This window comes from Lipophrys pholis (genome assembly GCF_963383615.2).
Source record: "Lipophrys pholis genome assembly, chromosome: 4".
In the NCBI taxonomy this organism is placed as follows: domain Eukaryota; kingdom Metazoa; phylum Chordata; class Actinopteri; order Blenniiformes; family Blenniidae; genus Lipophrys; species Lipophrys pholis.
Window position 1 is genome coordinate 4,004,077 of NC_137637.1, and position 18,080 is coordinate 4,022,156.

Genomic DNA, 18,080 nt, shown 5'->3' on the forward strand with positions numbered 1-18,080 from the left:
GAAAAAAAGAGACACAAATTAATTTACACAAATAAAGATCTGACTGCTAAAAATAAAATAATCAGACATGAAGCAAAAGTTTAAACGTCTGGTAAACACGCACGCACGCACGCACGCACACACACACACCATATAGAAATTCTCTGTATCCATACAAACATGTTAACAGACAACGAGGTAAATGACTGAAAACACACTGAATGCAGTTCATCTCTTTAATAGTTGTAATTTGCGTTGGTTATCATGTACATGGTGTCATTCATGGCTCAGGGCCACACGCAGCACTTGCAGCTGTCGTTGAAGATGGATCCATTGCCACAGTAGCGCAGATGGGTGATGCCACCGGCACACATGTAGAAGGAGGTCTTGTCATCTGGGTTGGCGTAGATGCCGTCAGGTTTTCCATTGCAGAAGCCAGAGCCTGGAGCATGGGTGGTGGTGGTGGTGGTGGTAGTGGCTGGAGAGGTGGTGCTCGCACCAGGCTTTGGTGTGGTGGTTGGTGGCAATGGTGGCAAGGCTGAATAGTGGAGGGAGTGTGTTAAGACATAAGTGTGTTACTTAAAGAGCTTGAGAAAATCTCATAAATAATGATTAAATCAGTGCTGATCACTAACTAACTAAGTCATGTGGCTGAAATGGGCCATTCATTTAGAACATTTAGAACTCCAGTGCCCACAGTTTGGATGATAATGGATTATCTATACTGACAGTGACAATAGTCAATAAAAGTAAATACTTACAAATATCAAGGAGTTTGCGTAGATGAGACAGCAGGGGGTGGTTGCCCTGACCACAGAATCGTCCGGCAAAGTCGTCTAAGTCAAGGGCCCACACAAAGGCACCGCCAAACTTTTGCTGCTGCAGGTAACGAACCTGTGGGGATGAGAAGTAGAACAGTTAATTTTTGAGCTTTATAGCTGGTTTTCAGTATGTTAGAGACACAAGATGAGTTAGTTCTGCCTACCTTGGTCTCAAAACTCTGCTGATTGTCGAACCCCACCCACTCGCTGTTCTTGAAGGCATAGGGAACCTTCTGGTCCTCAATCCACTGCACGGTGGCACCTTTCAAAAAGCCACAGATCTGGACCACAACATGATTTTTACAATGAGTTTCTGCATTTTTATTCGGGACATTATGAGTCAAGGGGGATTTACACAGTTCAATTTCAGACCTCATAGTAGGCCCAGAATCCAGCTTCACGTGTGAAAGCTCCGGCTGCAGCAGGGCCGCTAGCTGGGGCTCCAATACCAGTGTTGGATGATGTGAGACGGAAGGTACGGCCATAAGTGGCAAATCCCATCCTCAGCTTCTCAGCTGGAGTGCCGTTGTCTCTCCAGTACTTCATGGCAAAGTCCTGCGGACATGTACAGGAGGGGTCAAGTAACTTTTGACAAAGAGGAATCAGTGAGAAACCTGGTTATTTTGCTGCCCGTGTCTGCTTACAGTGTTGAAATATATGAGGTCACCGGAGTCCATGGACCCTTGGAACAGAGGACTGTTGTGTCCAGTGAACCGCTCCCAAGTACCGTGGAAGTCGTAGGTCATCACATTGATAAAGTCCAGCTCCCTGCAGAAGGGAAATAATTGGAATAGTGAGATCACAAGTCTTGACTTTACTCCAAAGAGTTTTTCAAATCAGCACACATACTTGGCAATGGCAGCAATTTCATATCCACCATCAATGGTTCCTTTCCCAGCAGACACAGCAGCAGTCAGCATGAGCTGAGGTCTCCCTGTGGACTTGGCCTCAGCAGCATAACCGGCAACCAGTTCCTACAAATGTGCCCGAAAAGAAGTGATAATGAAGTCCACTATAATGCAATCAACAACAGCTGTATATAACACACAAATGTTCTGTGCTCACCTGGCAGAGGAGAGTGAACCTCTGCTTGTCAATTGGGGGACTTCCACGAGATCCAGGATACTCCCAGTCCAGATCCAGACCATCAAATCCATGAGTTCTCAGGAATCGAATCGAAGACTGGATGAACTTCTGCCGATTGGCTGGAGTGGATACCATGATGGAGAACCTGCCAGCAAAATTTTATTCCAATAGTGCTCTTAGTAGGAGTCAGAAACAACTACCTTCTTACTCTAAGTTAGTAAGAGGTTAGTAAGAGAGTAAGATCTGGAAGAATGAATTTGTGAATCCACACATAATCAAAGTATCAAAAAAAAATGGGTAGGGGGGCGTGGCTTGACCGCGATGGAGTAAGCCGTGTTTAGCTTGAGCTCCCGTCGAACCTCTACTAAAAGCAATATTTAATGAGTATTTTTATGTATACAGCAACTACAACTTTATTGATATAACTCCAAAGAAGGCTTCTTCACTGAGGACGGACAAATGGCGACTAATTTGCGGAAATACAAGTATTCTGGCCCAGCCAGCACAAGGCCAAGCAACTCCTCGGACCAGAGTGTTTCCAAGAGTCCAGCGGATACCGGAGAGATGGAAATAGCGAGCTTAAAGTCGAAAATCCTTCTTTCACTTAAAGTGGATATTTCAGCGGTGATGAAGTCCGAACTGAAAAATGCCCTCGCTGAAGATTTTGATTTTCTTAAGAGCGAGCTGAAAGCAGTGAAATCGGAAATAATCAACAACACCGCTGCGCTGAAATCCGATATCGACCAAATGACGGCAAACATCAGAGAGGTTGAGGGGGGGCTTTCAACATGGTCGGACGAAGTAGCCACTCTCCAGAATACAGTAAGTGATATGAAGATAGAGATGGCAAAACTTCAAGATAAGTGTGGGGATATGGAAGGGAGAATGAGGAGGTGCAATATAAGAATCATCGGCATCCCGGAAACACCTGACTCCTGCGCCACAGCGACAGTGTCGAAGATGCTAACAGAGGTGCTGCAGCTGGACAAAGAGCCGCTCGTCGACCGCTCACACCGGACCCCGGGCCCGCGGAGGTCGGATGGAAAACCGCGCGCCATCGTTGCGAAACTCCACTACTACCAAGACTGCGCCGAGGTCCTGCGTCGCGCTCGCACGCGCGGGCCATTGCGTTTTAAAGGAGAACTGCTCACCATCTTCCCTGACTACACTCCGGGGGTGGCCAAGGCTCAGGCCGCGTTCACGGAGGTGAGAAAGCTCCTCCGCGACCGACAGGGAGTCCGTTACGGAATAATGTTTCCGGCCCGCCTCAAAATCACTTACAAAGGAGAAGCCGTGGAGTTTACGGATCCGAGCAAGGCTATGACGTATGTGAAGGCGAGCATAATTCCAGGTATGGAGGCTGGACAGTGCCTCTGAGATTGAAAATGTTTGAATGCCTGTTCTGACTTGCTTGTTCTGTGACGCCGAGTGAATCTCAAATCCTGAAACGTTATTTCACGCATGCATAACTTCTCATTTTTTTATTTTTCTCCTACAAAAAAACTTAAGTTCATATTTACATCGGTATATTAATGTTTCTATGTAATTACAAGCTAGAGAACATCCTGATTAGCACGTCCATAAATATCTCTAGTTTATTTCATGTTTATTATGGGTTGTAACAACTATGTTTGTTTAGTTGCTCAGTATTCTCTTTCATAATTATAACTGTGATACACTGTACAATATAGTACGACAGACTTTGTCATGTTGAATCTTGCTGTTCAAATCCTACTTGGAAGGCTTGGCGGGTGAAGCATTGAGCTTTCTAGTTCCCCAAGACAAGCACAATATGTGTGGATTTTTGTTCAAGGGATGTTGTAATCACCTTGTCCGTGTAGGTGAGGGGGGGTGGGAGTTAACTGGACCATTTTACAAACCGAAATTATACCATTGCACCTCTTTCTTTAAATATATTTGTAACTGTACTTTACAGTCCTTGGGTTTCATGTGTGATGCATATTTCCTTGCATACACACTATGGCCAACATGAGTAACTTAAGAGGATACAGCCGCCCTGTTAACTTTATAAGTTGGAACGTTAAATCCATGAATCATCCAGTAAAGAGGAAAAAAGTCCTTTCGCACCTAAAACAGCTGGATACAGACATAGCCTTTTTGCAGGAGACGCATATAAGCGCAGGGGACAGTACTCGGCTTCTTAGAGGATGGGCTGGTCAGGTGTACCAATCCAATTTCCACTCAAAGATTCGAGGTGTTGCTATTCTGATTAATAAAACTACTCAATTCACAGTATCAGATGTACAGAAAGATAGCTCTGGGCGATACATCATTGTTGTGGGAAAACTATACACACTTCCAGTTATTTTAGTATGCATCTATGCCCCAAACTGGGATGATCCCAAATTCTTTACAAACCTTTTCTCTCGCTTACCAGATATGACAACACACTACCTCATACTTGGTGGTGACACCAACTGTACACTTTCTTCCAATATGGATCGGAGTGTTTCTAGGAGGGCATCCCTGTCAAAATCGGCTCACTCTATTCAGCACTTCCTAAAAAACTATGGCGTGGCAGATGTCTGGCGATTTCGCAACCCCACTACCAGAGCATATTCCTTTTTTTCCTCTGTCCATAGGACATATTCACGTATTGACTACTTCTTTGTAGACAAAAGGATCCTTCATACTATAAAAGACTGCCAATATGGAGCCATAGTCATCTCTGATCACGGCCCAGTCATTATGAAAATGCAGATTCCGAATACACAAATCACATGTCGTCTGTGGCGACTTAACCCTTTACTTCTCTCAGACCAAGAGTTCACCGCTTTTATATCAGCTGAAATTAAAATGTTTCTCGACATTAATCAAACACCAGGAATGTCACCCTCTATTGTATGGGAATCACTAAAGGCATATCTAAGGGGCCAAATAATCTCATACTGCGCAAATAAAAAAAGAGTAAACACTGAACGTCTTAAAAAATTAACAGATGAAATATTGGAATTGGACACGCTGCACAGTCACTCCCCCACGGCAGACACTATCAAAAAACGTCTGTCACTTCAAACAGAGTTTAATATCTTATCTACGCGACAGGCTGAATATCTTCTTTCCAAAACCAAACATACACACTACGAACATGGGGAAAAGGCTGGGAGATCGCTTGCACATCAGCTACGCCAAAGAACTGCTAACCAAACCATCCCTGCAATTAATGATGAAAATGGTCTAAAACATACCGACAATGAAACAATTAACTCATGTTTTAAAAGTTTTTATCAATCATTATATACTCCAGATTCGTCTGCCAGCCCCTCTGCTTTAAATGACTTCTTTACAACCTTGAGTATACCCCGTGTAGACCCAGTGCTGTCTACTGAATTAGAAAAAGATTTTTCAGCCACGGAGATAGCCTCAGCAATTAGTGCTATGCAAAGTAGTAAAGCCCCAGGGCCAGATGGCTTCCCAAATGAGTTTTATAAGCAATTCTCAAATCAGATCTCTCCGTTACTGCTATTGGTATTTGAAGAATGTTTTGTTAACAAGTCCCTACCACCAACCATGCGACAAGCAGTTATTTCTTTGCTACCTAAAACAGGAAAAAATCTTCTTGAGTGCAGTTCATATCGGCCTATTTCGTTGTTGAACACTGACACAAAAATCTTTGCCAAAATTCTGGCATGTCGCCTTGAAATGATTATTCCCTCTATTATTGCACCCGATCAAACGGGGTTCACAAAAAACCGATTTCCTTTTTACAACATTAGGAGATTATTTAACATTCTCTATGGTCCCACCCTGCGCGAACCCGATGATATTGAGGTAATTCTCTCGCTTGACGCTGAAAAGGCGTTCGACCGGGTGGAGTGGGACTACCTTTTCAAGACTTTAGAAATTTTAAATTTGGGCCCTAAATTCGTATCCTGGGTTAAAATTCTATATACTCTACCAATGGCAGCCGTGCGCACGAATAACAATCTGTCCACCTACTTTGAGCTCAAACGAGGCACAAGGCAGGGATGCCCTCTGTCACCACTCTTATTCATTATTGCACTTGAGCCGCTTGCATTAGCCCTGAGACAGAACACTGCTATCAAGGGTATACATCGGGCAGGTTCAGAGCATAAAGTCTCACTTTATGCAGATGACATGTTATTGTTTATCACGAACCCTATATCAAGTTTTCCTAAACTATTAGCTTTACTCTCAAAATTTGGAAAAATATCGGGCTACAAAATAAACCTCCATAAAAGTGAACTTATGCCCATTACTAAAGTGGAAGAACAGCATTTTGTGTCAGTCCCCTTTAAAATAAGCCCCCAAAAGTTCAGATATTTAGGCATATGGGTTACTTCAGACTACAAAGATCTCTTTAAGGCCAATTACCAAACTCTGCTATTAAAGGTGAAGCAAGACCTCGAACGGTGGGACCATCTACCTCTCTCCCTCGGGGGCAGGATCAACACAATTAAGATGAATGTACTCCCTAAGTTTCTTTATTTATTTCAGTGTCTCCCCATCTTCCTGACAAAGTCTTTCTTCCACAACCTAAACAGCCAGATATCATCCTTCATATGGCATAAAAAACCACCAAGAATCAACATGAATACATTACAGAGGCCCCGCTCAACTGGAGGTATGGCACTTCCAAATTTTATGTACTACTACTGGGCTGCCAATATAAGAGCATTGTTATATTGGGTGAAGAATGATGGCATTGATGTCAATGACCCTGAATGGGCGGTGCTAGAGAAAACTTCCATTGGTTCTACTTCATCAGTAGCTTTATTATGTTCCAAGTTACCACTAAATCAGCCTATCTCATCCTTTACCTCAAATCCAGTTGTCATTCATTCACTCAAAATCTGGTATCAGTTTCGGCGGTCTTTTGACCTCATCGACCTTTCATGTTCAGCACCAATATTAAGAAACCATTTGTTTGCCCCATCAATGATGGATGAGGCATTTGATATTTGGTCAAGACGAGGAATAAGAGCATTATCTAACCTCTACGTTGAGAACAGGTTTGCTTCATTTGAACAACTATCACAGAAATTTAATCTCCCCAAGTCCCATTTCTTCAGGTACCTACAAACCAGAGATTTTGTGGCCTCTAACTTTGCTCAATTTCCATTACGTCCACCTGAAACTCTACTGGAAGCAATTCTCAAATGTAAAGTCAACACAAAACAAATAATAAGTAGAATGTACATATTACTAAATACATCCAATGTGGATAATCTGGACTCTCTCCAACACAGATGGGAAAAAGATTTAAATGAAAAAATTCCAGAAGCAAAGTGGCAACAAATAATACAAAGAATTTACTCCTCCTCAATATGCCTTAGACATGCTGTGGTTCAATTTAAAATAGTCCACCGTCTTCACTGGACCAAAGAAAGACTAACTAGGTTTAATAAAGATATTGATCCTACATGTGACCGTTGCAAACAAGCTTCAGCCACATTACTACACATGTTCTGGCTATGCCCAAAGATGTACAGTTTTTGGCGGTCTATTTTTGAGACACTCTCTATAATATGTGGAACAACAGTAGATCCTTCTCCAATGATCTCACTGTTTGGTGTGGCCCCGGGGGCCACTCCTCTCCCTGGGCACTTTAGGAATATGATGGCCTTTTGCACCCTGCTCGCCAGGAGACTTATTCTATTTAAATGGAAGGATGCTCGGCCTCCAACATATGGCCAATGGATAAGGGAAGTCATGCGCCATATTCATTTAGAAAAAATTTGATATACCATTAGGGGGTCCACCAGAAAATTCTATATTACCTGGCAGCCATTTATCTCTTTTGTGGAAAACATGGCAGCTGCCAATATTGAAACATAACCCAAATGACTATGTACCTGTTATTTTTAATTTTCCTTTTTGTTGTCAATATGTTTACAAATGTGCTTAGTAAGCTTGCAGATGGTCCAGTAACTGTGGGTGGGTGGGTCGGTGGGTGGGTGGGGTGGGGTTATTGAGAAATTGATGTAAAAGTTCTGTGATTATATTGTTTATTGGTTGTATTTGAAAATAAAAAGACATTGTTCAAAAAAAAAAAAAAAAAAAGGGTAAAAATGGACAGATCGGGGTATGCTTCTCAACCATGGCTAATATCCCATTATATTGCAGTATAGTACTACATAAGACTGTATGTGTGGACACGGTTTCATAACCTTTAACTGATAATGATTTTAGTGAGTGCCATATAATTGTTCAAATGTGTGTTTAGTGTGTATATGTGAAAATTCATTGGATATCATATTCAAAGAATATACGTTACATAAGTTTTAGAAATTTAGATTCACGTCCAGAAATGTTTGTGTTGCCAATTTGAAATGTTACTCACTGAGTTGAGCCAAAGTTCCATCCTCCAACAGCCAGCAGCGTCTTCAGGCTGGGATTCCTGGAAACAGCGGGGAGTTTTAACTCAATTCATTTGTATTGCTCTGCCTTCAACTACTAGTTGCATGTGATGGATAACTGCAACTGAATCACTCATAGCTCTCACAGGTATCCAATGTCAATAAGACTTACTTCTGTTTCAGACCATTGAAAGACTTGTAGAGGACTTCATCATTCCACTCGTAGGTGACCAGCTCATTGTTGGAGTTGATGATGGAGAAGGCGTAGATCAGATGGGTGCACAGAAAGGGGTCCACATTCTGTGGCATGTACTTCCCCTCACCAGGACGGTACTGGGACCAGTTGGTGAAGTAGCACACCATCTGAGAGGCGGATGCTGCAAAGACGCAAAGAAACATTTACAAATGAGAATAAAGTAAAGATCCACTCGTTAACTGCTTATCAGAAGCTATCATAACTTACCCAGGTGACAGATCACCAGACAGAGGCCTAGGGGAACAGAACACAGTTGAAAGAAAGAAATCAGTGGGATTCAATTAAACAAGCCTGCGTTTGGCAGCATTGTATGTGTCCTGAAATACCTGCGAGGACTGTGAGCCTTGCCATCTTCAATGTGCTTATCGCAAGGTGGAAGATGACTAAAAGACAAAAAGTAAAGTCTATAACACAAGCATTACAGGAAAGATTCACCAGGACAATAAGAGTGACAAACTGGGATGTTTCTCCTTGTAGACTCACCCTTGTAGACTCTTTCTTTGGAAAGACCCAAAGAACTGCAGCGGAGTTTGGCCTTTTATACACTTGAAAATATGGAAAGAAAAGAGGAGGTGTTGCCTTCAATAATTTGTGGCAATAAATGTAATGATTATTGGACAATGTTTTGATAAGACCCCTCATGTAGCTAATATTTTACTCAGTGTGTACAGTGTAGATAAGTGGAAATATGGCATTAATCAGCTGAAATGACCTTAGTGTACTGTGGATAATAACGTTGAGATTCTACTTTACATTGGATACACTGTGTTATTGTTGTGACTTCTGTCATGGAAACCTAGAGAATAAATGAAAGTTCACTTTCACAAGTTAGAAAATCGTTTCGATCACACATAAAATCCAGATGCTTGGTTGGTTTAATTAACTAGATTACAAATGTCAGAAACCCGTCTCAATCTGCCCTGGTTATCATCGTGCCTACATCATGCTTTTTACATTGATCTATTTACCTCTGCCATGTAGAGTCGCCTTTGATAGGTTGCTTCTTCGGTCTTTTCTTTGACATTCTACAAAATGTAGAATCACACAACATTTGAACCGAATGTATTCATCAGATTTCAAAGATCAGTTTTACATAAGTCAATTTTTTAAAATTAATTTTAATAAGCTATTCAACTCTCTATCCAGGATTGGATTTTTTATTGCGTCAAGGTTAATGATGTATTTCTAAAGTTTACCTGGGAATGTGTTTTCATGCATTTGGTGAGCAAATGCAAAAAGTAATATATCCAAAACAAGGTCAGTAACACAATCCAACACCGTACAATATTTGTGCATTGTCATCTCCCAGACAACCAGACAGAGGTGTTATGAAACAACTTGAGATGGTCTTGTTTTGATGCCCAGGTCAACAACTGTGATTGTGTTATCACTCTCCTTTGTTGAACCTTGGCCGTGACCATTGACCAGTGAGATGTTCCTCTGCTTCATTGCCAACTGCTTGTTTTTCTGTGCCACGATATTCCCTGACTTGGAGTAAGCTTGGAGCTGACTGTAGCATTCAGGGGCATTTTAATGTGATGTCATCACAAAATAGGTTTTATGGACATAAAACTCCAGCAAATAAACTAATTTACAGTATCTTCATGCCTTACTTAGACAATAGTAAGTTTGACATGAAAATATATCACATTGGGCCAAAGTAAACATTTAAGATGTTTTAAGTTGAAATGATGAATATTTGTTATGATGTGTCTTGACCTGCTAATGTAGACGATGTGCTTTCCACTCGCTGCTTATTGAGTCACCAGCTAAAACACAGAGCAGTCTGCAGAATAAAGGTTGACATTCAGATCTTCTGCAAAAAGATAATCCACACGTTCCTTTTGAAGGGTGTTAGCACCATCTTCACTTGTGAATCTTCATTTCCAGGTGAAAGCAGGAGTAAATGGAAACTATGTCTGCACCTTACCTGCTATCCTGTGTGCGTGGATTTCATTGAATCGGGCTTGATAGTAAGTTTGATAGTTCAATGTCAATATGCAGATAAGATCTGCTTGAACTCTGTTGTGTTCAAAGATGACTGCAGTTCAGCAAATAGAAGGCAGGTGGTGGAAAAAGCTCATCAAAAAATGTCTTAAAAGGAGAACATTTAGTCTGACTCTAAGATCAATGACTGAATCTAACCAAGAACTGAGCCATGGTTCTATTAGGAACCAGGTACAGGTAAAACCTCTGATGTAGGGACACCCAGAAATCCAATTGTCCCCTGAAGACAGGAGTCCACTTTTTTCTTCAGAGGTCATGAGGATAAATTGTAGCACTAATTGATGTTGAATGAACCAAACACCAAATAGGTTCCGAAAGAAACATACTTCTAGATAAAAGCACATTACTAAACCAATACAAAGAAATGTATACAAAATATGTACATGACAAAGGTTATATAAAGAAGTTTAAAAGAAATATTTAAACAATGACATGTAGAAATTTTTACACCTGAAAACAAGACAATATTATAGAACAGTAAATCTGAAAAAGAAAAGAGAAATTCAAAAACGTATCTATTTGAATTAACAGCATTGATCCTACACAGTAAGTAATTGTTGCCAGCAGATTGATTCAGATTTTTAGTTCATGGCCAATTATCTTGAATGCAGTAAAACACCCTTTTACTCCACACATAATCAAACCAAGTTATCAGAGTATTAAGTCATATAAGCTCCAGTATGCATGATTTAATAAGGGTTGATAGTTACCTTCGGAGAATCGCAATGGGAAAATCTACAGTCAATACTTCAATGCTATATTTTGCTGGCGAAACAAAAATTGTGAACAACATTCTGTAATTGGATTTAGCATTTTCATTTTCGCATTTGGTAAGCTCCATTTCTGTGTGCAAAAAAAAAAGATAGCTCCCTGCAGGCATTTGTCAGCCAGGCAGAGGATTCCAAGATGGCGAACATCGGGAGGATGGACATTAAAACTTGTTGTATTTTGGCGGTTTTAGTGTTCGCTCAGCTTGACATTTGCCATTTGCTCATTTAGGTTTGTTAACAGTAAAATCCTGTCCGGCCATGCCAACTGGTCCGCTCAGTACGGAGTGTCCTCTGTTATGGGGTCCCCTCGCCGGGGGCTCAGCTGTATAGACATAGATGGGGGACGTGGTGATGCTCCAGTGTTTCACCTCCATGGGACAAAGATTGCATTGATGCACTTGTTTTGGTTGCTAAACAGTTGTAAGTAGCCACCCTGATATGCATAAAGATGGCAGTTTTTAAAACAATTTTGACAACCCCTCTTTCTGTTCCAGCCACAATAAACGATATAATCACTTTTGCTTTTAAATCATCTGGGCGGACCAAAGATACTTCCATGCCACAATGTCACCATTGGTGTGTCAGTGTGTGAATGACTGTGTGTGTGAATTTGTTAATGTGACAACTCCTGCGAAGCACAACATGGATGGATGGATGGATGGATGGATGGATGGATGTGTGGATGGATGGACAGACAGACGGAATGTGTTTGGAAGCTTCCTTCGTCCATCATTAGCCCAGATCAGATCCAGCACCCTGGAATCCTGACCTGCTTTTCATGGTGTTGAAGATGAATGAACAAATTACAAACAAATATTTAGTCCGAGAGATGGATTTGGAAAGAATGAGATTAGAGGGCTTCTGTTATCGAGAGTAAATGGAAATGAGTTATTCTATTTATATTTTAACTCTGCAAACTGACTGGAACACCTCAGAGTCTTCAAAAGTAATTTATATTCAATCAATCAATCAATCAACTTTATTTGTATAGCACTTTTTTTTACACTTAATGTAAAACAAAGAGCTTAACCTGATTTAAAAACAGTGCAAAGATACAATCGATAAAATGAACTCACACACACACACACACACACACACACACACACACACACACACACACACACACACACACACACACACACACACACACACACACACACACACACACACACACACACACACACACACACACACACACTTGCAGACATGCCTAGTGGTATGGAGACATGGCAGGGCACTGAGCACTTAAGGTGAGGAAAGGCCACATTTGGGGGCCGTCCACATTGGGAGTGGCACAGTGTCTAACCACAGGGGGCGCTGCCCCACAGATCCCCCAGCCCGGGCAGACCGGCAAGTCCCAAAACATACGTGGTGGACCAACCAGGTGCCCGGGACGGGGGAACCCACAGGACCGCCCCACCAGTGGGGAACGTGGCCACCACCAGCATAGCGACCCCTGAAAGGAACCACTGGAGATAAAAGATTCAGTTAAAAACCTAATAAAAGTAGATAAATAGATAATGTAGATAAAAGTAGATAAAAAATATATATACATATACACATATATATATAAAAATCAGTTAAAAAGCCTGACTAGAAAGGTGAGTTTTTAACCTTTTTTTAAAAACCTCAACGGTCTCTGCAGTCCTGAGGCTCCCCGGCAGGCTGTTCCACAGACGGGGGCCATAGGAGCTGAATGCAGCCCCTCCGGGGGTCTTGGTCCTGGTTTTAGGCACAATTAAAAGGCCGTCGCTGGAGGACCTCAGGGCCCGTGAGGGTCGATACGGTAAAAGTAGGCCAGATAAATAGGAGGGTGCAAAACGGTTAAGACACTTAAATACTAATAAAAGACCCTTAAAATTGATCTTGAAGTGAACGGGGAGCCAACGCAGCGATTTTAAAACAGCCGTGATTTATCATGCATCACTCCAGTTACGTAAATGTACATCTTAAACCCTGAACAACTGCTGATTGCAAAGATCCAATACAATATTAATTTGAAGCAAAATCTTTTCGATTTAACTTTTATTGCAGGTGTTTTACATTTTCTGATTTCTGTTTGTAAAATGCAGATTGAGATTTTGATGTAGAATGCAGAAAATATTGTGTCAAACACAAAATTGTGTTTATTCTCTGTGATTTTATCTATTTTGCACAAATAACGACACAGTCACCTCAAGCCAGAAGAAAATCTAACTATTCCACAGAAGTATCAGGAGACGGTGGAAAGAAACTCAGTCTTTTAACAGGAAGAAACCTGCAGAACCAGACTCAGAGATGGAGACTGTCTGCTCTTCCGGTTGAAAGTTAGAGGATAGAATGAGAGAAAAGAAAATGAGCAACAAGCAACAAACCATGAATCTATTTCGAAATCTATGACGAAAAATATTAGTCAACAAACCTTTTTCATGGACGAAGACTTAATAAAAACTAAATAAAAAGTAAGACATGAAAAAGAAGACTGACAAAATATAACTGACGCTTTAGTCAACAAATCAAAATGAGACGAACATGTTAGGGCGGGACAAACAGACAAGAGATCCAATCAGAGCTGCTCTCATTGCAGGTCAAGTTGTGAAGACAGCCAATCAGAATGAATCCTACAGGGTCGGTTGAGCAATGTGAAAGCAGCAGAGACTTATTTTAAGTGACGTTCTAAACTTTACACATTTTGCAGGATATTTCCACATCAGTTAAATTGTTTGCATTATATTCAGTTGCGTAAAGTTGCAGTCTTAGTTACACAGCTTTGCTTGATTCCAGTTTCAGATTAATTTTATGTTTGCTTGTTAAGCACTAAAACGGGTCGGCAACGCGCCGCTCCTGAGCCGCCTGTGGCTCTTTGGTCCCTCTGCTGCGGCTCCTTGAGCCTCGGTCCCACTGCAGTGCATCCCTGAGCGCGGCTGGCCGGACGGTACGGTAAAGGCGCGGTTCCACCGCACTTTTTGTCATGGAGCGTCGCGGGGCGCGGCGGGTTTTCGCACGGTCCGACTGAAAAGTTGTGGATGGTACGGAAAGAACCCGCTACCACCTGCTACGATTTTCCGCTACTTCTCCATTAAGGAACCGGGCACCGAGGAACGGGTCTGTGAGGAGGGGCTACAACACAGCCGTCTGCTGATTGGTAGTGAGGCTCGTCACTCTTGACTTGGCCGCAATATTTAACTATTTCATCGCCGTAAACCCTCCGTTGTTCTTTACATACACCGTTTTGTGCTCACTGGTTGATTTGTTAACTGGGTTTATTGAAACGTCGGCGCACGACACAACATGGAGTCTTTTAACGAACTACAGACGCTCCTCTCAGGAACAGGAGGAGGAGATTCAACAGGAGCTGGACGCTGCAATGAGAAAGTTTAACCTGAGTCACAGAGAACAACTTGGACGGCCGACGGCCGCTTCCGTGTCCTTCGCTGGATGCTGTGATGTTATGCACTACTTTACATGCAGCTGGACCGCGTAGTGATACACAGAATGTTGGTGTGTTTGGATGATGTGGAGTTCAGAGGTGAGAGTTGACTGTTCATGTCCGCGACAACTTGGCAGTGAGGTTCGTGACGTTTAAGGAACAAAACATGTTTGGAATAAACCCCCTCCGGATTATTTTACACTCGGTAATCTTACAGACGCGTCTCTGAGTCGTTCACAACCCCGTCTACATTTTTACTGTACTTTCTGTGGTGGGACCACGCGACAGAGCTGGGCCTGGGTGCGCTTTGCCATACTGTAACCTCCCGCTCCGCCCCGCTCTAGCACGTACTGCGCGCTGGAACAGCAGCTTAAGTTTAAGCGCACCCAGAGCCAACTGTGTTGCGCGGTCCAATTACAGAGAGTGCGGTAAAATGTAGGCGGTGTTGTGAACAAAGCTGGGATGTAACTTCATTACGCAACAATAGTGGCGCGAAGAGCGCAGGAGTTGCGGTCACAGCTCACGACAGCTTCCTCCATCTGTGATACAGCGGAAAACGTTCTCAATCCGGACTGCAGTGTGAGAAACGAGTACAAATGGCTCTTTGACTGTTGAAGGTTGCCGACCCCTGCACTAGAAGAAGGTGTGTTGCCGTGCAGCCGGTGTGAGAGCAGCGGCCTGCAGCAGCAGCAGGTCACAAACTACAGAAAAGACATCTGGTCACACTTCACATCTGACAAATTTACATTTTTGGAAAACTAAAAGCTTTTAGGCTGAAAATAACTCTTATTAACACATACATAGTTATCTATCAGTTGTAGAGAAAAGGTATGAAGCTGTGAACAGCTCTTTGTTTTCCATAATAAAGACTTTTAAACTTTTGCTTAAAAAGTATAAAAGTGAGTGAGATGATCAAATGAGGTGGAGCAGTCAATATAGAGATAATCAATATCTCTCTGCCTTCTGCTGTATAACTTTGAATCCAAATCATCAGGGTTCAGTGATTCAATTGCAAAAGATGGATACCATTTTGATGAGCTGATTCACACTACCCTGAATGGACACTGTTTACGATGGAAAGGAGAGTTTGGTTTCTCCCTGGTGAGATTCCCTCTGTCACCTTCCCATGTAGGTTTGCTTGGCTTTTCCTCTGTATCTGACTTGAAAGTGAAGCGACATGAAGTGGTTTGTTGTAACTTTATAATTCAAACTGAACTGAATTGCCAAAATGTTCTGCTCATTCTTTCCTCATTTTAAAATGTACAGAGTAAAAGACACTTTTTTGTTGTTTTACCAAACTTTATTCTTGCACACTGTGTAAGGAGTCACGTTATTTTTACAGTGTTTAACAGAAACAAACAGACTCTCATCAGTCAGGCTTTATTTATACACGCAGCACTTGCAGCTGTCTTGAAAGACGGTACCGGCTCCACAACTCATCAAGTAGGTTCGGCCGCCTGCACATGTGTAAAACTTGGTCCTGTCCTCGGGGTGGGCGTATATGCCGTCTGGCTTGTCTTTGCAGAACTCTCTTCCTGGGATGGGTATGGTGGTCTTGGTGGACGGAGCGCTGGTGGTGCTGCTTGGTTTCTGTGTGGTGGCTGGTGCAGCCGTGGTACTGACGGCAGGTCTTTTAGTTGTGGTCGAAGGTACTGGAGGAATTTCTGTGTGAAGCGAAACACCCAATGTCAAATTTGAAGCATCGGACAGAAAACTCTGGTTTCAAAGAAAAGCAGCCGTGATTGAAATGCTGATGGTCATGGTTTTCTTCTCTAATCTAGACAGTCTGAAAAGGTACCGTGGTTTGAAAGAAGTAAAATGAATACTTACCAGCATTAACAAGTTTGCGGAGATGGGACAGCAGTGGATGGCTGCCTTCTCCACAGAACTCTCCTTTGAAGTCATCCAGGTCCAAGGCCCAAACAAAGGCACCTCCATACTTCATCTTCTTCATGTACTCGACCTGGGGATTGAATAAATATGGAAATACTGTATGTGTTTTCCTGCATTCCACTAAGCAGACCAATTAGTCATTTCTGACACAGTTTATGTCCCACCTACCTTGACCTCATAACTCTCCCTGTTGTCGAATCCCACCCACTCGTTGTTCTTGCTGGCGTAGGGAACTTTCTGATCATCAATCCACTCAATCTTGGCTCCTTTCAGGAATGTGCAGACCTGTATGTGCAGACCAAGCAACAACATTTCTTCCGTGGTCCATCACCTCTACATTTTCTTGCTAGAATTGAAGTCATCTTGTTGAGTCGATACCTCGTAGTAGGACCAGAATCCAGCCTCTCGAGTGTATGGACCAGCTGATGCAGCACCGCTAGCTGGGGCTCCGATGCCAGTGTTTGAGGATGTCAGGCGGAAGGTGCGACCGTAAGTAGCAAATCCCAGCATCAGCTTCTCAGCTGGGGTGCCCTGGTCTCTCCAGTACGTCATAGCAAAGTCCTGAATGTGGAATAGAAGGATGGAGAGAACAGTCTGGATTTCTTTCTTCCTGGAAACTTAGAGTTCAATCAATCAAACAGGTCAAATCAAAAGGATTTAGAAAAATGAGATTGAGAACCACACAATTATCAGCATGAGTGTCTTACAGTGTTGAAGTAGATGAGATCGCCACTATCATGGGAGCCACGATACAGTGGGCTGTTGTGTCCCGTGAACCGTTCCCATGCTCCATGGAAGTCGTAGGTCATCACATTGATGAAATCCAGGTGCCTGGGAATTAAACATTCATCAAGTCAACATCATTGTCAAAAATAAAAATTGAATTTCAAATTTCACAATTTTCAAAAAGAGTTCTACAGTACTTGGCAATTTCTGCAATCTCATATCCAGCATCAATGGTTCCTTTCCCAGCAGACACCGCAGCAGTCAGCATGAGCTGAGGTCTCCCTGTGGACTTGGCCTCGGCTGCATAGGCTTCAACAAGTTCCTACAAACAATGCAAATCAACACGTTCTAAGACACAATGTCATTAATATAATTTGTCCACCATGGTGCAAGAGTCCCCAATCTACCTTGCAGAGAAGACTGAACCTCTGCTTGTCAATTGGGGGGCTCCCTCGAGACCCAGGGTACTCCCAGTCCAGATCCAGACCATCAAACCCATGAGTCCTCAGGAATCTGATCGAGGACTGGATGAACATTTGGCGGTTTGCAGGAGTGGACACCATGATGGAGAATCTGTGGTCACATTTAGTGTAGGTTTACACAAATGACATATTTTCCCAAAATAAATTTCTTCTGAAGCAGTGCAGTCATTTCACTTCATATCCAGAACCCGACATCTATAAAACATCATACTCACTGAGTTGAGCCAAAATTCCATCCGCCAACAGCCAGCAAGGTCTTCAGACTGGGGTTCCTTTTGAAATAGAAGCCATGTGTGAACACAACTGCATG

At 42.5% G+C, this 18,080-nt stretch overlaps 1 protein-coding gene across 1 annotated transcript; it reads right to left on the reverse strand.

The window, feature by feature from the left end:
- Positions 1–202: 202 nt before the first annotated feature.
- Positions 203–17,861, reverse strand: LOC308108973 (chitotriosidase-1-like). Its single transcript, XM_080462304.1, has 19 exons — positions 17,696–17,861; positions 17,486–17,610; positions 17,270–17,393; positions 16,941–17,123; positions 16,731–16,847; positions 16,500–16,632; positions 16,060–16,333; positions 8,967–9,001; positions 8,810–8,866; positions 8,691–8,717; positions 8,400–8,604; positions 8,212–8,268; positions 1,866–2,031; positions 1,650–1,774; positions 1,445–1,568; positions 1,173–1,355; positions 965–1,081; positions 741–873; positions 203–517 (listed from the first exon to the last, which is right to left on the reverse strand). The coding sequence occupies exons 1-19, from the start codon at positions 17,849–17,851 to the stop codon at positions 267–269; spliced, it is 2,592 nt and encodes an 863-aa protein (XP_080318430.1). The 5' UTR covers positions 17,852–17,861; the 3' UTR covers positions 203–266.
- Positions 17,862–18,080: the final 219 nt, after the last annotated feature.

Bases quoted from the DNA above. Each gene is read 5' to 3' on its own strand.
- LOC308108973 (XM_080462304.1), bottom strand. From the start codon at position 17,851: ATGGTGTCCACTCCTGCAAACCGCCAAATGTTCATCCAGTCCTCGATC. The intron at 16,633-16,730 runs GTAGGTGGGACA...TTCAATCCCCAG, and splicing joins GGGAGAGTTATGAGGTCAAG to GTCGAGTACATGAAGAAGAT. The intron at 16,334-16,499 runs GTAAGTATTCAT...CGCTTCACACAG, and splicing joins CCGCAAACTTGTTAATGCTG to AAATTCCTCCAGTACCTTCG.